Raw genomic sequence first — 18,611 nt, 5'->3', positions numbered from 1 at the left:
TCCCTTTTCTTAAAAAGCAATGGAGATGATGGACTTTGTAGAGTTTCATGATTACAGTCATTTATTTCTAAGGGCTGTCTTTTTCTGTTCAAGGTTGATCTCTGTTTTTAATCCCTTTTCTTCAGAAACGTCATTTCAGTTGTATCTTTGTTATCTATTATTGTCAACCTCTGTGATTTAAGCAGGTCCTTCTTAGCCTGTAAACATATCTAAGTCTCTAATGTTAAATGATACCTCATCCCCTCAAGAAAACCCTTCCCCTTCCACTTCCCAGCTGATTTTTTGAAAGATTGATTTGAATCCATATTTTCCCATTCATGCCATTGCAATGTGGAGTCCCCCCAATGCACTCTTAGTCAAATAGTGATTATTAGTTCTTATCATTATGTGGCATTTACACAGTTGGACACATGTCTTGAAACTTCCTCTTTTTTTGTTGAATATGACCCCATGTTCTTTTTGTTTTCTTGACCCTGTGATGGTTTATTCTTAGTCTTTTTTTTTTTTTTAAAGTAGATTTCCCCCCTTACTTATTCTTGAAAGGTTGGTTTTCCTCAGATCTCATTAATTTTCTTCTCTTATTTTACATACCCATTCTTAGTGATCTTATCTATGCCATAGACCCCTTCCATAGTTGACTATTGATTATCGATTATTGGTTTATTGGTTATTCTTTAATCTGTAATTCTAGCCATACTTCTCTGCGAAGCTCTTTGCCATCATTTCCAAATACTTGTAGGTCCCAAAAGGACCTTAAACTCCTCACCACCAGCTGTACTCATTGCCTTGTTCTAACCTAGTCACTGGTACCACTGCCCAATTAGTCACCCACGTCACAAACCAGAGACTCCTTTTACATCTTTTCTCTGTGTTGATTGTCATTCACCTCTCAGATTGGAGGTTATGCCGTTTTTTTTTAAAGCTTTTATTTTTTATTAAAATTTTTTTTTAATGTTTATTCATCTTTGAGAGACAGAGAGAGAGACAGAGCATGAATGGGGAAAGGGTAGAGAGAGGGAGGCACAGAATCCAAAGCAGGCTCCAGGCTCTGAGCTGTCAGCACAGAGCCCAGTGCGGGGCTTGAACTCATGACCTGAGCTGAAGTCAGACACTCAACTGACTGAGCCATCCAGGTGCCCCTGGAGGTTCTGCTTTAAATGTCTCTTCAGTCTACCTTCTCTCATTATCCCCATCACCATGACCCTTGTTGTTTAGACCCTTATCTCTCACATAAATTACTGAGATGGCTTCTTTAGTTTTGTTCTTGCTTTCATTGTTGCCCTTCTGTTGAGCTGCTGTTGAGCTGTTGGAGAGTGTTTTCTAAAACATGATAATTTTATTGCCATGCTTAAAAAATTTTAGTATCTGTCCATCTCTCCATTGCCCTTATAATCTCTAGTATGGTACACAAGTTTCTTCAGAATGTTGACCCTTTCATTGTCTCCAACTGCATTTGGTATTACTTTCTTATTTTCCATGTTTTAGCCATTCTGATTCATTTATAGTTAACCATATGTAGTGTTTTGATTCATATATATTTTTATTTGCACGGATTGCTCCTGTCTGCAGTTCCTTTGTATCCTTGTTAGTTGAGTGTTGTTCATTGGCTAAAGTTTTTATTTTAAATTTTAATGATTATTTACTATGAATGTAGAAATAGGTGATTTGGTTTAGTTGGTGGTAACTCTAAGATACGGGTTTTTAATTTTTTTTTTTTAAGTAGCAAAAACCTTCTTTTGGAAAGAACTCTTACCCTGTTACAGAAATGACATGAAAATGATACTTTATTGGTATACCTTTAGAAACGTATTAAAGTTACAACATTTTTGATAGAGTCAATTGCTGAAAACAAGGCCATATTGATGAACATTAATATTTAGAATATGTAATTAATGCCAATTGCAGACTTATATCAGCATCTCACTTCAACATCTAGTTTTAAAAACAATCAACATTATTGAGGTTTTTAGTAAACTGCATGTACAATTTAGTGGTGTAGATACCCATGAACCTACAGTCAAGGTTCAGCACGTTTGTGTCCGTCCTCTCTACAACTCTTAGTTGTAGATTAGAAAATCTCTTTCTATTTTCTATAATTACAGGTTGTATTTTTTAGAATTTGTTTTAATTGAAATATATTCGACATATGACATTGTGTAAATTTAAGGTTTGTAATGTGTTAATTTGATGTATTTATACATTGTAATGTGATTGCCATTGTAACAATAACTAACACCTCTATCACATTATGTAATTATTTTTTCTTTTTAGTGGTTGGAATAATTTAAATTGTAGTTTCTTTGCAAGTTTGATGGTCATAATATGGTATTGTCTGTATTCACTATACTGTGCATTAGCTCTCCAGGTCTTATTTGCTACTCATTGCAAGTTTGTATCCTTAAATAACCCTGTCCTGTATCACCCCCCCCTCACCCCCCATTTTCTGGTAACCACCGTTTACTCTCTATTTTTATAAGTCTGGCTTTTTTAGATTTCACATATAAGTAATATTGTACGATACTTGTCTTTTACTGTCTGACTTACCTCACTTGTTAGCACAATATACTCAAGTCCATCTCTATTGTTGGAAATATTTCATTCACACCCACCCACACACCCCACATCTTCTTTATTCATACATTCATCTGTTGATGGGCACTTATATTGTTCCATATCTTGGCTATTGTGAATAATGATGCAATAAACATGGAAGTGCGTATATCTCTTCAATATCCTATTTTCATTTTCTTTAGGTATATGCCCAGAAGTGGAATTGCTGGATTATATGGTAGATCTATATGTAATTTCTTGGAGAACCTCCATAATGTTTTCCATAGTCTTTGAACCAATGTATATTCCCACCAACAGTGTGTGAGGGTTCCCCCTTTCCTCACACCCTTGCCAATACTTACTTACTCTTGTTTTCTTGATAGCCATTTAAAAGGTGTGAGGTGATAACATCATTGTGGTTTTGATTTGCATTTCCCTGATGATTATCGATGTTAAGCATCTTTTCATATACCTCTTGGCCATTTGAATGTCTGTAGAAAAATGTCTATTCAGATCCTATGCCCATTTTTTAATTGGCTTGTTTTTTTGTTAATGAGTTATATGAGTTCTTTATATATTTTAGATATTAGTCTGTTATCTGATGTATGGTTTGCAAAATTTCTTTCTCATTCTGTAGGTTGCCTTTTCATTTTATTGTTTCTTTCTTTTGTGCAGAAACTTTTAAGTTTGATGTAGTTCCATTTGCTTTGGTTATTTGTGGTTTTCATGTCATATCCAAAAAATCATTGGCAAGACCAATGTTGAGTAGTTTCTTCCCTACGTTTTCTTCTATGAGTTTTATGGCGTTGGGTCTGATGTTTAAGTCTTTGATCCATTTGGAGTTAATTTTTGTGACTGGTGTCAGATAGGGGTCTGGTTTTATTGTTCTGCATGAACACCATTTGTTGAATAGACTGTCATTTCCCTATTGAGTGTTCTGGCTTCCCTTGTCGAATATTAGTTGACCGCATATGCCGAAGTTGAATTCTAGGTTACCTGTTATGTTCTGTTGGCTTATATGTCTCTTTTTATGCCAGTACATACTGTTTTTATCACTGCTGTTTTGTAGTATAGTTTGAAGTCAGGAAGTGCAATACCTCCAGTTTTGTTATTTTTCTTCAGGGTTGCTTTGGCCATAATTATTCCATACAATATTCCGTATTCATAATTCCATACAAATTGTTGCATATTTTAGAATTTTATGTAAATGAAATTTGTATACATACTTTTTTGTTTTCTGCTGCTTTCACACAGCATAAAGATTTTGAAATCATCCTCATTGCATTTATTACTAATTCATTTTATGGCTGAGTAGTAGTTATTGCATGGACATACTACATGTTTATCCTTTCACCTGATAATTGACATTTGGGATGTTTACAGTTTTTGGCCCATTATAAATAAAGTTGCTGTGGACATTCATCTTTATATGTGTCTTTGCACATAGATTTTTATTTTACTTTGGTAAATAACCAGGAATAGAATGTCTTGGTCATTTGATTTAGGTGTATGTTTAACTTTTTAAGAAACTGCTAAACTGTTCTCTAAAGTGATCTCTAAAGGATGTAAAGGATTTTACATTCCTACCAGCAGTGCATGAGGGTTTTAGTTACTGTACATCCTCACTTACATTTGATATGGTCAGTATTTTCAATTACATTGTGGTTTTAGTTTGCATTTTCATGAAAATTAATTTCTTGTACTTCTTGACCATTTACACATATCATTTTGTAAAACATCTATTTAAATCTCTTGCCCAGTTTAAAAAATATTAGGGCGCTTGTCTTATTGAATTGTAAGAGTTCTTCACATATTTTGGATATAAGTCCTTTATCAAATATATGTAACTTGAATATATTCTGTGGCTGGTGTTTTTATTTTTTTAATGACATCTTTCAAAGAGCAAACATTTGCCATCATGAAGTAGTCCAATTTGTCAATACTTCCTTTTATTTCATGTTTTGTCTAAGAAGTCTTTTCTTACATTAAAGTTGCAAAGGTTTTCTCCCATATTTTCTTCCAGAAGTTTTGTAATTCTAACTTTTAGTTTATTTCTGTATTTGATTTTGGTTACCCTCTATCAGGATGCTTTATATACAAAGAGAAGAGTAGTTTGTTAAGAAGGTATAGTCTTAAATGTCAGGATATCCTTCCATTAAACAGAGATAACAGGACAGGCTTCATTTTTGAGGTTTGCAAGAAAAGTGAGTTTATCTGGAAGTAATGTTATGTTAGTAGTGTCCACCAAGCTGTTTTAATTGCCTTTTCAAAATAGTTAAAATAATTTAAAAATGCAGTCAGGGGGCGCCTTGGTGGCTAAGTTGGTTAAGTGTCCAACTTTTGATTTCGGCTTATGATCTTGCGGCTTCATGGGTTCAAGTCCCGCATCTGGCTGTGTGCTGGCAGCATGGAGCCTGCTTGGGATATTCTCTCTCCCTCTCTCTCCCTTTCTCTCTCTTTTCTCTCTCCCCTCTCCTCTTCCCCCTCCCTCCCTCCCTTTCTCTCTGCTGCTCCCCGACTGGTGCTGTGTCTGTCTCTCTGAAAGTAAATAAATAAACTTAAAAAAAAATGCAGACATATTTGGAATTTATGAAGCTCATTTGCAGCTTTTTGGAATGTAGAGGTAGGATCACACTAATCTTGAAAATATCCTGAAAAATAAATTCCTTTTTCTCAGGTTTTTCTGAAAATTTATTTTAAATCTTGTAAGGTAATGTAAAGATGCTATCATTTGGTTTCTAAGAGAACTTCAAAGTAGTTTTATTTTTATAATACTTACTATCCATTAGTCAAATGTTTTCTGTACGCGCGCACGTCCATCCTTTAGAGTTGTGTGTTTGATAAAAATACCTTCTTGGGTGCCTGGGTGGCTCAGTCAGTTGAATGTTTGGTCCTTGATTTAGGCTCAGGTCATGATCCCAGGGTCACGGGATTGAGCCACACGTGGGGCTCTGCACTGAGTGTGGAACCTGCTTAGGATTTTCTCTCTCTCTCTCCCTCTCTCCCTCTCTTCCCTCTCCCCCTCTCCCCCTCTCCCCCTCTCCCTCTCCTTTCCCCTCCCTCCTTCTCTCCCTCCCTCTCTCCCCCTTTCTCTCCCTGTCTCTCCCCTCTCTCACTAAAATTAAAAAAACAAAAACAAAAACCCAGTCTTCTTATTTAGAGTGCTTGGAATCATTTAGTTTTAAGAGAAATCTTTAGATCTTAGAGATAATTTGTAACCAATATATACTAAACTTCTAGCTAGTGCTTTAAATTAGATTCTAAGCAAGTTAAATTGACAAGTTACTACTAATAAGAGAGAGCCAGGTTTTTAAAAATGTAATTTTTATAAAATCATTAAAATGTTTTGATTGCAGGTTGGAATTTTAAGATGTGGTTTCTGAAGTGATCATTTTAAATCAAGGCTACTTTATTTTCTAGGTGTTCATTGTACCCATGGTTTCAATCGCACTGGTTTCCTCATATGTGCCTTTTTGGTGGAGAAAATGGATTGGAGGTATTTGTTTCTTATTATAATGGCAGAAGACTGGTAATTGATAAAAAGTGTATTAATTTTTTAGTTTTAACATTTTATATTGCTAAATTTTTGGTGAAGTCATGACTAAAAATTTGAAGTGGTTTTCATTTTAGACTTGGTTAATCTTTAGAATACCATTTATTACCTGGTGTTTTGTACTAAGTAGCATTTTAGTTGAGTGCTTATGTATTTTCTTTTCCAGATTTTTTCACATACTCCAGAATTATCAGAGATACTTTTTTTTTTCTTCAATATTTTGTTTACATTCACCTTTGGAAGTTACTACTGTTGTTATTGTTCTGTTCTGTTCTTTTTTTTTTTTTTTTTTTTTAAATTAAGCTCTGTGCCCAAAGTGCCCCTCGAAATTCACGACTTTGTAAAAATTAAAATGCTTTTTGGTTGGAGCCAGCTTGGAATCTTTTTTTCGTTTTTTTTTTTTTTTTTAGTAATACCTTTTTAAAATAGCTGTAGAATATTAGGAAAAACTTAGAATGGTATGTGGAGGAAGTATTTTTGAGACAGAGTTACTTTCTTTGAAGCATGCCTTTATTGAAGTGATCCTGAGAGATTAGAACCTTTGTTGCCTGAAATTCCTCAGGGATATGGAATATTACTCCCTGAACTTTCTTGTTTACTGATTGAGTGTCATCATTTTTGCTTATAAAGCCTTTCACATAGTAGGTCCTTCTCTGAATATAATCAGCTGAAGTACACATGTGATGGTATATTTCCCTGTTTATATGTTCTCAGCTGCATATCTTCTGGCTTTGACTTTCTGGGCTTTCAGGTGCTTTTCACAATAACCCCAGGCTCCTGTGTCAGCCCTGACCTATGCTTAGCCTCTGTGTGATGACCTTTGCTCTTGTTACCTGGGTCTGTTGAAAGTTCTTAAAAGCTAGCAGACTTTTACTTTTATTCATATGGCTATTCCCATTTCTTTGATTTCCCTTAGAGTCAGACCTCAACCTTCAACGCTTTATTTAAAATTTTTCACAGACTTTCCCCAGATCTCTTCTATATACTCATTGCAGCTTACCTCTAGGTTTTAGGAATTATCAATGTATCTTATATTAAATCTATTTCAGAAGGAATTTGTCCCTTAATAGGTTGAATGCCTTGGGAGTGGGGACTGTGATTTGTCAATTTAATAAATGTATTATACTTCATTTGGTGTATGAAATAGAAAGAGTGAGTTTTGATAAATCTGCAGAAACGAAGAGTAGTGAGGAAACTCCGTGGTGTTTGTTTTCATAGCATTGAAGCAGCAGTTGCTACTTTTGCTCAAGCCAGACCACCAGGAATTTATAAGGGCGATTACTTGAAAGAACTTTTTCGTCGCTATGGTGATATAGAGGAAGCACCACCCCCACCTCTATTGCCTGATTGGTGTTTTGAGGATGATGAAGATGAAGATGAGGATGAAGATGGAAAAAAGGAATCAGAACCTGGGTCAAGTGCCTCCTTCGGCAAAAGGAGAAAAGAACGGTTAAAACTGGTAATGTTTAAAAATATTATAGTCTTTACTTTTTTCTTCTGCAGGTTTATTGAGATTTATGTGTTTGTTTAGCTGGATTTATAAGGTGATTTCATTCTGGCTGTTTCTAAAGATACTTGATAGCCATGAGTCTCCCTTTTCTATGGGAAAAGTTTAAGTTCATCTTGTTTTTGTTTCTTAGGTAAACTAAAGAACTCTTTTTTTTTTTTTTTAATTTTATTTAAATCAAATTAACATATAGCATAATAGTGGTTTCAGGAGTAGAATTTAGTGATTTCTCACTTACATATAACACCCAGTGCTCATCCCAACAAGTACCTTCCTTAATGCCCATCACTCATTTAGCCCATCCCCCAAAGAACTCTTACATGTTAGATTGAGAATTTACTATCTTTTTCTTTTTTTTTTTTTTGCAAAGTATTGGGAGATTCCGACTACATAGGAAAATTTTTGCTAATCTACAAAATTGTCACGTAGTTAAAATACCTTTACATATAAATTCTGCTCCTCCTCATGGGTGATACTTTCATATTTTCTGTAAAGTTGAACTGAGAAGACTCTTCTGTGGACAACTCCCATTAATCTTCTTGATTCTATGCACAACTCCCATTAAAAGGCCAAACAAAACCATTAGGAGTTCTCTTTTCTTGGGGGTTCAGGAGAGACGCTGAAAAGGAGAGTACTGGTTGTGCATACCCAAGTATATGGTATAGTCCAAAGGGACAGTGTGGAGATAATTAAATTTAATGAAGTTAATAATTAAGGAACGTGGGATATCATAGTTGAGCAGTAAAAGTCTACAAGTCATTAGTAGGCAATGATTCACAGGCAAGGATTTTATGTAAATCATATAATATAGTCATTTGGACTTTTAAGACAAAGTCCCTCTTTGAAAAACATTGTTTTAATATGTACTTACATATTTCAAACTTCAAGACTTTGAGGCCACTGAAAAGTGTTCATTGCTTTGAAACATAGAAGTAATTAAAAAAAAACCAACTTATTCTGTTAGTATAACTCATTGGTTAATGAATCACATACTTAGAAAAATAAGAATCACATTCTAGTATATGTGCTGCCGAAGCGAGCACAGAATCACATTCTAAAGAAGGGCTAATAGCATAACATAGCATAGATGATTACTTTCTTTTAGTATCATTTTTTGTTCAACTATATTTTTAAGAACAACATTAAATATGAACATATATGTGCTTAATGTGTTTTTTAATTACAATATAGTACTTGTATAAAAGAGTTTAAAGAAAAGAGTTAATATTTTGCAAAATATACTAAAGTTTGCAGGTTCCTTTTTTTTCCCCCCAGAAGCAGGGGCCTTTAAAAATGACAATTATTTTATAATATCAAGTATTATTAAATGTCTATAGTTGCAAGTGAGCTTCAGCAGCACTAAGAGAAACATAGCCAAGATGGGCACGTTTCTTTCAGGAAAATAAATAACATTTAAAATCCTAAATCTTGTTTCCCTACTATGATTGTGGATTTACCTATTTCTCTTTCTAGTTCTGTCAAGTTTTGCTTTATGTATTTGGAGTAATATTTAGTTTATACAAATATGTGTAAAGGATTATTGTATTTTCCCAGTGTCTTCACTTTTAGCATTGGAAATATCTAATGTTAGTATGATTGATTGCACAAACATTCTTTTGGATAGTGTTCATATGGATTATCTTTGTTTCTATCCTTTTGCTTTCAAACATTATCTTTTATTTAAGGTATATCTTTTATAAGCATTGTGTTGTTGGCTTTTATTTATCCAGTGAACAGTTTTTGCCTTATTGGAGTATTTGGTCCATACACATTTATTTTACTGATGTAATTAGATTTAAAACTTAGCAGTCTTCCCTCCCAACCTCCCACTTATGGTATGTTCTTTTTATTTTTCTTTCTTGTCTTCTTTATGCTTAATTGTTTTTATATCACCCCAACCCATTGCTTGGTAGTTATACATTCTTTTACTGTTATTTTAGTAGTTATTCAAGATTTCAGTATCTGGGGGCACCTGGGTGGCTCAGTAGGTTAAACGTCTGACTTCAACTCAGGTCATGATCTCGTGGTTTGTGGGTTCGAGCCCCGCATTGGGCTCTGTGCTGACAGCTCAGAGCCTGGAGCCTGCTTCAGATTCTGTGTCTCCTCCTCTCTCTGCCCCTCCATGCTCATGCTCTGTCTCTCTCTGTCTCTCAGTAATAAATAAACATTAAAAAAGAAAAAAGATTTCAGTATCTGTCTTGGACTTGTTAAAGTCTGGTATATATTAGTACTTTTGCCACTTTTTAAACAATGCAAGAATCTTTGATTCCGTTTACCTCTTCCTGCCTTTTTGGTATTGTGTATCTTAATTCAACATGCATTTTAAACCCCATAAGGCATCATCCTCATCATCATTTTGTACAGTGAATGTTTATTAGATATAATTATCTAAATATACATATTTATCCTTTCTTGTGTTCTTCTTTCTTTCATATATTTTTATGGGTCCATTTGGATAGTTTTTCTTCTAACTGAAGAGTTCCCTTTAGTATTTTCTTTAATGTGGGTCTGTGCAACACATTCAGTATTTATGTAAGAATGTCTTTTCTTGTTGTCATTTTGAAGAATGTTTGTTCTCAGTGTAGAATTTTGGATTGGCACTTTGAAGATACTCCATAATGCATTTCTATTAAAAAGTTGCTTCTTGGGGTGCCTGGGTGGTTCATTTGGTTTGACTTTGGCTCAGGTCATGATCTCGTTCGTGGTCCGTGAGTTCCAGCCCTGCAGTGGGCTCTGTGCTGACAGCTCAGAGCCTAGAGCCTGCTTTAGATTCTGTGTCTCCCTCTTTCTCTGCCCCTCCCCAGCTCATGCTCTGTCTCTCTCTCTTTCAAAAATAAATAAGCATTAAAAAAATTGTTTAAAAAAAAGAAGTTGCTTCTCTGAAGCTAATTTCTTTTGTTTTTGATTTTCAACACTTTTACTATGATATTTCTACTTGGAGTTTTCTTTGTGTATTTATCCTGCCTTCTATTTATAGTGATTCTTGAATCTACTGTTGGATTTGTTGTTGTTACTGTTAGTTTTAGACAATTCTCAGGCATTATATCTTCAAATATGGTTCAGATCCATTCTTTTTCCCTTTTCCTTCTGAGATTCACCCAGTAGGCTTTTCCCCCCACTTCTCCTACTGTTTCTTATGTTCTTTTCTATATTTTCCACTTTTTTTTTTTCAGTTTTCAAACTGGATATTCTCTTCTGACCTATCTTCCAGTGTACTAATGCCTCTGTAGCTATAAGCTGATGTTAAATCCATCCATTGAGTATATAATTTCAGTTATTTTACTTTCACTTTTGGAATTTTCATTTGAGTTTTAAAACAGTTTTCAGTTTCTCTGTTGGAATTCTTCATCTTATCATTTAGTTTTTTGAATTTATTAATTCCAGTTATTTTAAAACCTTGTCAGATGACTAATTGATGTAGCTCTCTTCTAGGTCTTTTTTAGTTTTTCTTCTCATGTCCTTTTGACTTCTAGTCTGTTGTTTCTTTTTTGGCATACCTGCATATTTGTGATCATTAGACATTAGGTCTGAGAAATTGTAGAAATAATTTGAGAATAAAATGTTTTCTTCAGAGAACATTTACTTTTGTTGCTACACAGCGTTAGGAATAGGGCATCTTAACTCAGTCAGGATTGAATTATTTAGAAACTAGTCTTTAGTTTTGGGGGGCCGGTCTCTTTTTGATGCAACTGAATTCTTAGAGTATAGACCTTTGGGGATCCTAACTGAAAGCCTGGAGAAATAACCAGGAGCTTTCCTCCTCAGGGGCCTGGAACTCCAGTTTTTATTTTCCCATTCCTGTGATATTCTTGAAAGCTGTGTTTAGCTTCCCAGGTACCATTTTGAAAACAGTGCCTGTAGAGGAAATTCTATACCAGATGTCTAGCTCACCTCTCTGGGTTCCTTTCCTTCTGAGTTCTTGGCCTGTCAAGCTCTTACTGCCTTTGTGATTCTCCAGGGTCTTCAAACAGGTGATTTTAACATTTTATCTAGCTTTTTCTCGTGGCTGCAGAATTGATCTCAATAAGCTAGTCTGCCATTGCCAAAAACAGAAATCTTCCCTTCTCTTGTTTTGGAGAAAACGGGTAGCTTTGATTTCAAAGCACTTAGGTAGTTTTTTCCCCCTCTTTTCAAATCATACTCATAAATTCTAAAATTGTTAAATATATTTTTTACTTATTAAAAGTAGTATACTTACATTAAAGAAAATTTGAAAACTAAAAAAACAACTTAAAATTCTTCAGCCTTTGTCTTACCACTGGCATTTTGTCATCTTAGAAGAATTTCTTCCCATTTACTTCCCTAGCTTAAAAGTGTACACAAATGGCATAAAGATCAATTTTTTTTAAAAAAATAAAAATACAAACATCTAGAAATGTATAGAGTAAAAAGTGAAGGTCTTTTCACTCCCACTCCCAACTGTTCTCTACTTTTTGATTATCCTTCTAAATACTTATTGTCCTATGTATTTATATATACATATGTTGAGTTTTGGCCCTATGCTCTCCACCCTCTTGTAATGTAAATGTATTTTTCTGCAGCTTTTTTAAAAACTTGGATGTCTTTTTTTTTTTTTTTTTTAAGATTCTTTATTATTTTGAGAGAGGGAGAAAGAGAGCACGAGTGGGAGAGGGGCAGAAAGAAAGGGAGAGGATCCCAAGCAGATTCCGTGCTGTCAATGTGGAGCCTGAACTCACCAACTGTGAGATCATGACCTGAGCTGAAGTTAAGAGTTGGACGCATAACCAACTGATCCACTCAGGCACCTCTGGATATCTTTTCTTAGTACATTTTTAACTACTTCATTCTTTTTAGGTAATACCAGAGGGAGCAGTTTATAAAAAGCGAACAGAACATTTGTTTGCAAGATGAGAGAAGATATCAATCTATAAAATAATGACTATTAGGAAAAAGAACCAATTAGAGACGTTGGAAATGATAATTAACCCCCCTCCCTGGGCACCTGGGTGGCTCAGTAGGTTAAGTGTTGGACTCTTGATTTCGGCTCAGATCATGACCTCATGGTTCATGGGTTCGAGCCCTATGTTGGGACTTGCACTGACATTGCAGGGCCTGCTTGGGATTCTTTCCCTCTCTCCTTCTCTTTCTGCTCCTCCACCGCTTGCTCTTTCTTTCTCAAAAATAAACACATAAACTAAAACTAAAGCAAAACAAAACAAAACAAAAACCAACCTAACAACCCCGCAGGTGGGTTGGATATCAGAATGAAGTTAGCTGTAGAGGAAATTATCAAGCTGGAAGATTTATCTAGGAAATTCTTCCTGGATGTAGCACAGGAGGACAAAGAAATATGAAAAATAGTTTAGAGTTAGGTAGTGATATGAGTGACTTGATAGTATGAAATGTCACAGAGGGGACAAATATGAGGATTATTTTCTGTAATATGCAGTAGGGACAGGTCAGATTAATGATTTTAAGAAGCTGATGGGAGGGGCGCCTGGGTGGCGCAGTCGGTTAAGCGTCCGACTTCAGCCAGGTCACGATCTCGCGGTCCGGGAGTTTGAGCCCCGCGTCAGGCTCTGGGCTGATGGCTCGGAGCCTGGAGCCTGTTTCCGATTCTGTGTCTCCCTCTCTCTCTGCCCCTCCCCCGTTCATGCTCTGTCTCTCTCTGTCCCAAAAATAAATAAAAACATTGAAAAAAAAATTAAAAAAAAAAAAAAGAAGCTGATGGGAGGTGAAAAAATGGAGATAGAATTGTGTTAGGGGTCCTCAATACCACCCCCACTTTTGGAGATTTACTAGGACTCAGCATATAGTTGTAGTCACAGCCAAGGTTTATTATAGTGATATTCCAAGGATATACAACTGTATCATAAGGGAAAAAGACAAGTGGAGTCTGGTGGATTCCATATGTAGGCTTTCTTATGCTCTCTTCTTCCCATGAGAGGTTGTACAGAGCTTACTTTCCCAGCAGCAGTGAAGATGCAACAACATGTCTGATGTTTCTGCCTGGGGAAGTTCATTAGAGCTCACTAGAGCCCTAGTGCCCAAGTTTTAGTAATGGCTGGTCACGTAGGCAGCCTATGTGTGTACCAAAAGTTACACAATCCCAGAAGGAAAGTGTTTGTTCAGCATAAGCCCTATTGTTCGTACGGATAGTCTAGGCATGGTGAATCACCCTTATCAGTTGACTAAGAGCACTCTGAGAATCTTGTTCCCAGGCGCCAACCTTGTAAGCAGACTTGGTGTATTGGCCTTTTTCTGCACACTAGTACAGGCTGTTCATTCACGTAGTTTAGTTATGATCAGAAAGGGAGAGGAAGGGTGACTGCTTAATGCAGATAGAATCAGAAAGGCTGTTTAGTATGGAATAAGTTCCAGCATATTTATTGCTTGTGGATAAGCAGCTGTGGAGTCAATGACCTTGAAAATAATTTAGGGAATAAATGATACAGCAATGTCTGAGGAAATGAAAGGGAATGGAGTTCAAAAGCAGATGGAGAAATAGGTCTTCCACAAGAGGAGGGAAATCTCATCCATAGCACTGAGACTGTGATTTTTTTCCTCTGTGAATTTCAGCTGTCTGTGGGTGGGAGTAGAGAAGATTAATGGTAGGTTGATACAAGGTTGGGTATATTTAGTATGGGTGTGATGGAAGGACAAAAGGTTGAGGAGTACTGAGGATATCAGGCATAGAAGAATTGAAGTTATCAGCCATGGAGTCTAACTGAGTAGGAGGTAAGGTAAGGCTGGGGGCTGTTACACTGAGAAGAGGGAGAGGTGAAGGGACTGTTAGTCTTGGTGAAATTGAACAGTGAGCATAGTTAGGGTAAAAGAGTTAAGCTATTCAATGAAAAAGGTCAAAGAATGGCATGTTGGCTTTAGGATGTTGTGCATACTCAATTAGTGTGAGTTGAATTGATGAATGGAAAGGTAGAGCAGTATGGAATGATGATGGTGTGGCCATGGAGCATGTTGTTCAAGTTATGCAAAGATGATGGTCATTGCAAATGAAATTACTGAACTGTGAAGCCTAGGTTGTTTGATGGGTAAAGATTATCTAATGGATGTTGATGTTACCAATGTAATGATAGAAGTTAGTGCAGTGAGAAATACTGTTTTTGATGAACATGGAGAAATGACTGGATGTCAGTACACGAAGAATAGAGTGTTTTACTACTTTAGACTCTTTGGTTGCAAGTATCAGAAATTAACTCAAACTAGCTTCAATAGGAAGAAGAAATAACTATGAGTGAATGGGTAGGACTCAAAGCCAGATCTCAGGAAGGGACTGGAGCCTGGACCTGGAAAGCTATTTAGAACTTAGTTTCTGCTCTTTGTTCTTATTTTCTCATCTTTGCTTTTTTTCTATTTCTGTTTCTTTCCTTTTGTGTCATATATTTCACTAGCTTTGTCTTTTGAGACTGGCTCTTTGTGATTCCTTTTTTACCTGGGAGATTATAACTGTCCTGTATCTTCTGAGCTTACATGTTGTAATTTTAGCCACATGCAGAGACTTTTGAATCCCAATTCCAGGTTACCAGAAGAGAGAATCTAATGGATTCAGACTGAGTTAGTGGTTTGCTCATGCTCCCATCAACTTCGGCTGGAGTGGGATGTTATCTTGTAATGTCATGTAACATGGCTGTTAGGGTCCTGTCTTTGTGGATGAGAGAGCAGCTGTTGTGCCACCAACTACAGTGGATGTCTGCTCTACCGCAGTTGAGTGATACAGCTGAATGGATTTAAGTCTAATTGAGAGGCAAGGAGAACAAGTGAGGATATAGGTGAATGCTTTACACTATCCCTATGGGACTTGGGCAGTGGGAAAATGAGTGCTTTTATTTAAGAGAGAAGTGGTTTTCTGGGTGGAGAATTAGCTCTTAGTTAAGACATAGGGGACGAGGTGTTCATGAAAAAGGTTGAGGTTATAGGTTATTTATGAAAAAGAGATTCTAGGGATTATATTGGAACTCTTTGGGAAGGTAATTAGTGATAAGATTAACCAAGGAGAAGGAGCTCCAAAGCAGTGAGGACAGGACCATCAGAGAGGAAAGATGACTGGAGAGTTAATTTTGGGTGATGTCAAAGTATTGGTGACAGTCATGAGAAATGTAGATGTAAATAATTGGCAAATCAATGGTTGGAAAACTTTCGTTTTCCTGTTATTTCAATCTGAGTTGAAGATAGTTAACAGAAGCAATCCAAGAGTGACTAATTTTTATGGTTCACATCTCAACACAGTGAACTTATTTTGGTTTGACACTTTATTTTTGTTGGAGTTCCCCTTTCCTGACTCATATTGATATGACTATGGTTTGAAGTGATGGACTCATTGTAGTGTATTCCGATAGTGACTTTAGGGTTTTTAATAGTCACGCATGTCCTGTACGTGGCCCTCACATTCCTGACACCTTTGTTCATCTTTTGAATACATGCTTGTATTGATTTGGAAGAGTATGACCTATAGTTATGTTGTTTGCTTCTTTGAATTGATGGCTGGGATCATGTCTCTCTTTCACTCTCTCTGTTTAAAGTTTATCTATTTTGAGAGGGACAGAGACAGCGTGAGTGGGGGAGCCAGAGAGGGAGACAGAGAATCCCACAGGCTCCTCACATGGGGCTCAGACTCAGGAAATTTGGAGATCATGATCTGAGCCAAGACCAAGAGTCAGATGCTTAACAGACTGAGCCACCCAGGTGGCCCTGGGATCATCTCTTTGAATAAAACTGTTAGTGCCTTTTCTTCATTACTAAAATATCCTTGTTACACATTACACACATACTTGCTTACTCATTCCTTCACGCGCGCACACACACACACACACACAGATAACACTCACTTCTTACATATAATTTGACCCCATCTTCTGTAAAACTTTCCTCAATTTCCCTCTGACTGATCATTGATTCCTTTTTTCCTTTTTGTGATAGCCATATGAATTTCCATTTTAAGTCTGGCAGACTCTGTTTATGAAATACACTTCTTTCATCTTAAGCATACGTTATCTTCTTTTCACTTTTGATATTTCTTTATTCCCACAAACTGAAATGGTAGTTTGTTAAAAAGTGAAAGTAAATGTCATTGACTTTGAATCTCAATTATAGTATGTTTGAAAATAGTTCCAGACTTAAGACATTGCTGTTTAGATTTAGTGATCCTTTTTGAAATTATTACATAATTTTAAATAATATATTTCTGTCAGAGGAAACTTGTAATGACAGTCAAAACAGCAAATTAAGCTAAAAAGTTACTAAATATTATTGGTGTATAAAGTGCATCAGCCTTACTGTTTTTAATGGACATATTTCTACCATTTTCTGATTAATTATTATTGCAGAAGAAAGTAGGGGAAGACAGTAAAAAAGAAATTGAGACATTGTAGGAAAGATTAAGGAAGAAGAAACATAAATGAATGAGAGGCATTTGCTAGATGGTTGGACATATCTTTTTTTTTTTTTAATTTTTTTTTTTTCAACGTTTATTTATTTTTGGGACAGAGAGAGACAGAGCACGAATGGGGGAGGGGCAGAGAGAGAGGGAGACACAGAATCGGAAACAGGCTCCAGGCTCTGAGCCATCCGCCCAGAGCCCGACGCGGGGCTCGAACTCACGGACCGCGAGATCGTGACCTGGCTGAAGTCGGACGCTTAACCGACTGCGCCACCTAGGCGCCCCTGGACATATCTTTTACAAACAAGCTTAATAGTTGTTAAGTATGTACTGAGGCTCAATATTTATTCTTTTAAATTAAAAACAATATTTAGCTTGGGGTGCCTGGGTGGCCCAGTTGGTTAAGTGTCTGGCTCTTGATCTTGGCTGAGGTCTTGATCTCCCAGTTTGTGAGCTGGGGCCCTGTGTCAGGCTGTGTGCTGACAGCGTAGAGCTTGGTTGGGATTCTCTGTCTCCCCTCTCTCACTCTGACCCTCCCCGACTCACTCTGTCTCTGTCTCTCAAGGTAAATAAACTTAAAAAAAAAAAAAAAGAGAGAGAGAGATGATCCCAGATATCAATTCAGTACTTTGCTGGCAGGACAGAGCATGCTTTGGATTCTTTCTCTCCCTCTGCGCATCCCCTGCTCTCTCACTCTCTCAAAATGAATAAATAAACTTAAAAAAAATATTTAGCTTGTTTAGCTGCATAGAATTATTAAAATATTTCCTAGTAATATTCTAGGAAAGTATTTGGTTGAATATTGATCCTATTTCTGTGTTTTGGTCCTTTTTATTTGCCAAAAAAAGAATATTTATGTTTTTAGGAATAATTTATGACACTTTGGCCCTTGGTTTTCAGAAATTATCCTTGATTTCTGAATATTCCTCAGGAAATACATGCTCATGAGTAAACCTTTTTCATGTAAAACTTAAAAAAAAATCCTGTGCTGTTAGTACCTTTGGAATAATGGTGCTGAATGTTGAACTCTCTGAATGCTTTCTCTTTTTAATGAGTATATATAGGATATAGCTTTATAAGGATATTGCAGTTATCTGAGTATCTCAATCACTAAATATCTTGTGAACCTAGTTCTTATCCTCATTCTTTAGTTATTGTATTTAATGGTAGAATGGTCCTAAAGCAGAAGGTAAAAAGAGGTGATGGTGTCATATGAGCGGAATGGTACTCTTTAATCCTTTGGCTCTTGAAATCTCTAAAGTGTGCTTATTATGGAAAACAGAGTTGATGACATATAAGATAACTATAAAAAGTGATTCAGAATTAGGGGCAAAAAGTAGGACTAGTGTCTGCTGGATTACTCAGGACTCTTCCAGATTTGACAGGGACGTACATGGACTAAATACTGTGTTCTTTTTTTTCCTTTCCAAGTGGCTCGAGTTGCCAAATCTTTGCCAGAAGGTTGATCATTGCAGCTTGTAGACCATATTTTTTATTCCTTAATTACGTTAACAGCTAGAGTTGTTTTATGGATTTTTCTTGAGACTGATGCCAGCCCTCTTATGGGTCTGAAAGTAATTGTAACATGAATCTAGACTGTATTTTTAGTCTTTAAAATTTCCAGGAGTGTTCTTTATTTATTTCAT

At 36.2% G+C, this 18,611-nt stretch overlaps 1 protein-coding gene across 1 annotated transcript in view; it reads left to right on the top strand.

Moving 5' to 3' along the window:
- The window catches only part of RNGTT (RNA guanylyltransferase and 5'-phosphatase), a 313,020-nt gene that overhangs the window by 22,689 nt on the left and 271,720 nt on the right, over positions 1-18,611 (top strand). The window contains exons 5-6 of the mRNA XM_040474144.1: positions 5,971-6,046; positions 7,322-7,562. Coding sequence (XP_040330078.1) covers positions 5,971-6,046; positions 7,322-7,562 — 317 coding nt within the window. The remainder of the gene's footprint in view (positions 1-5,970; positions 6,047-7,321; positions 7,563-18,611) is intronic.

This window comes from Herpailurus yagouaroundi, unplaced genomic scaffold (assembly GCF_014898765.1).
Source record: "Herpailurus yagouaroundi ecotype Mexico unplaced genomic scaffold, PumYag 139, whole genome shotgun sequence".
Lineage (NCBI taxonomy): Eukaryota > Metazoa > Chordata > Mammalia > Carnivora > Felidae > Herpailurus > Herpailurus yagouaroundi.
Note: the sequence above shows the minus strand (reverse complement) of the source record. Positions and strands in the feature narration are given on the sequence as shown.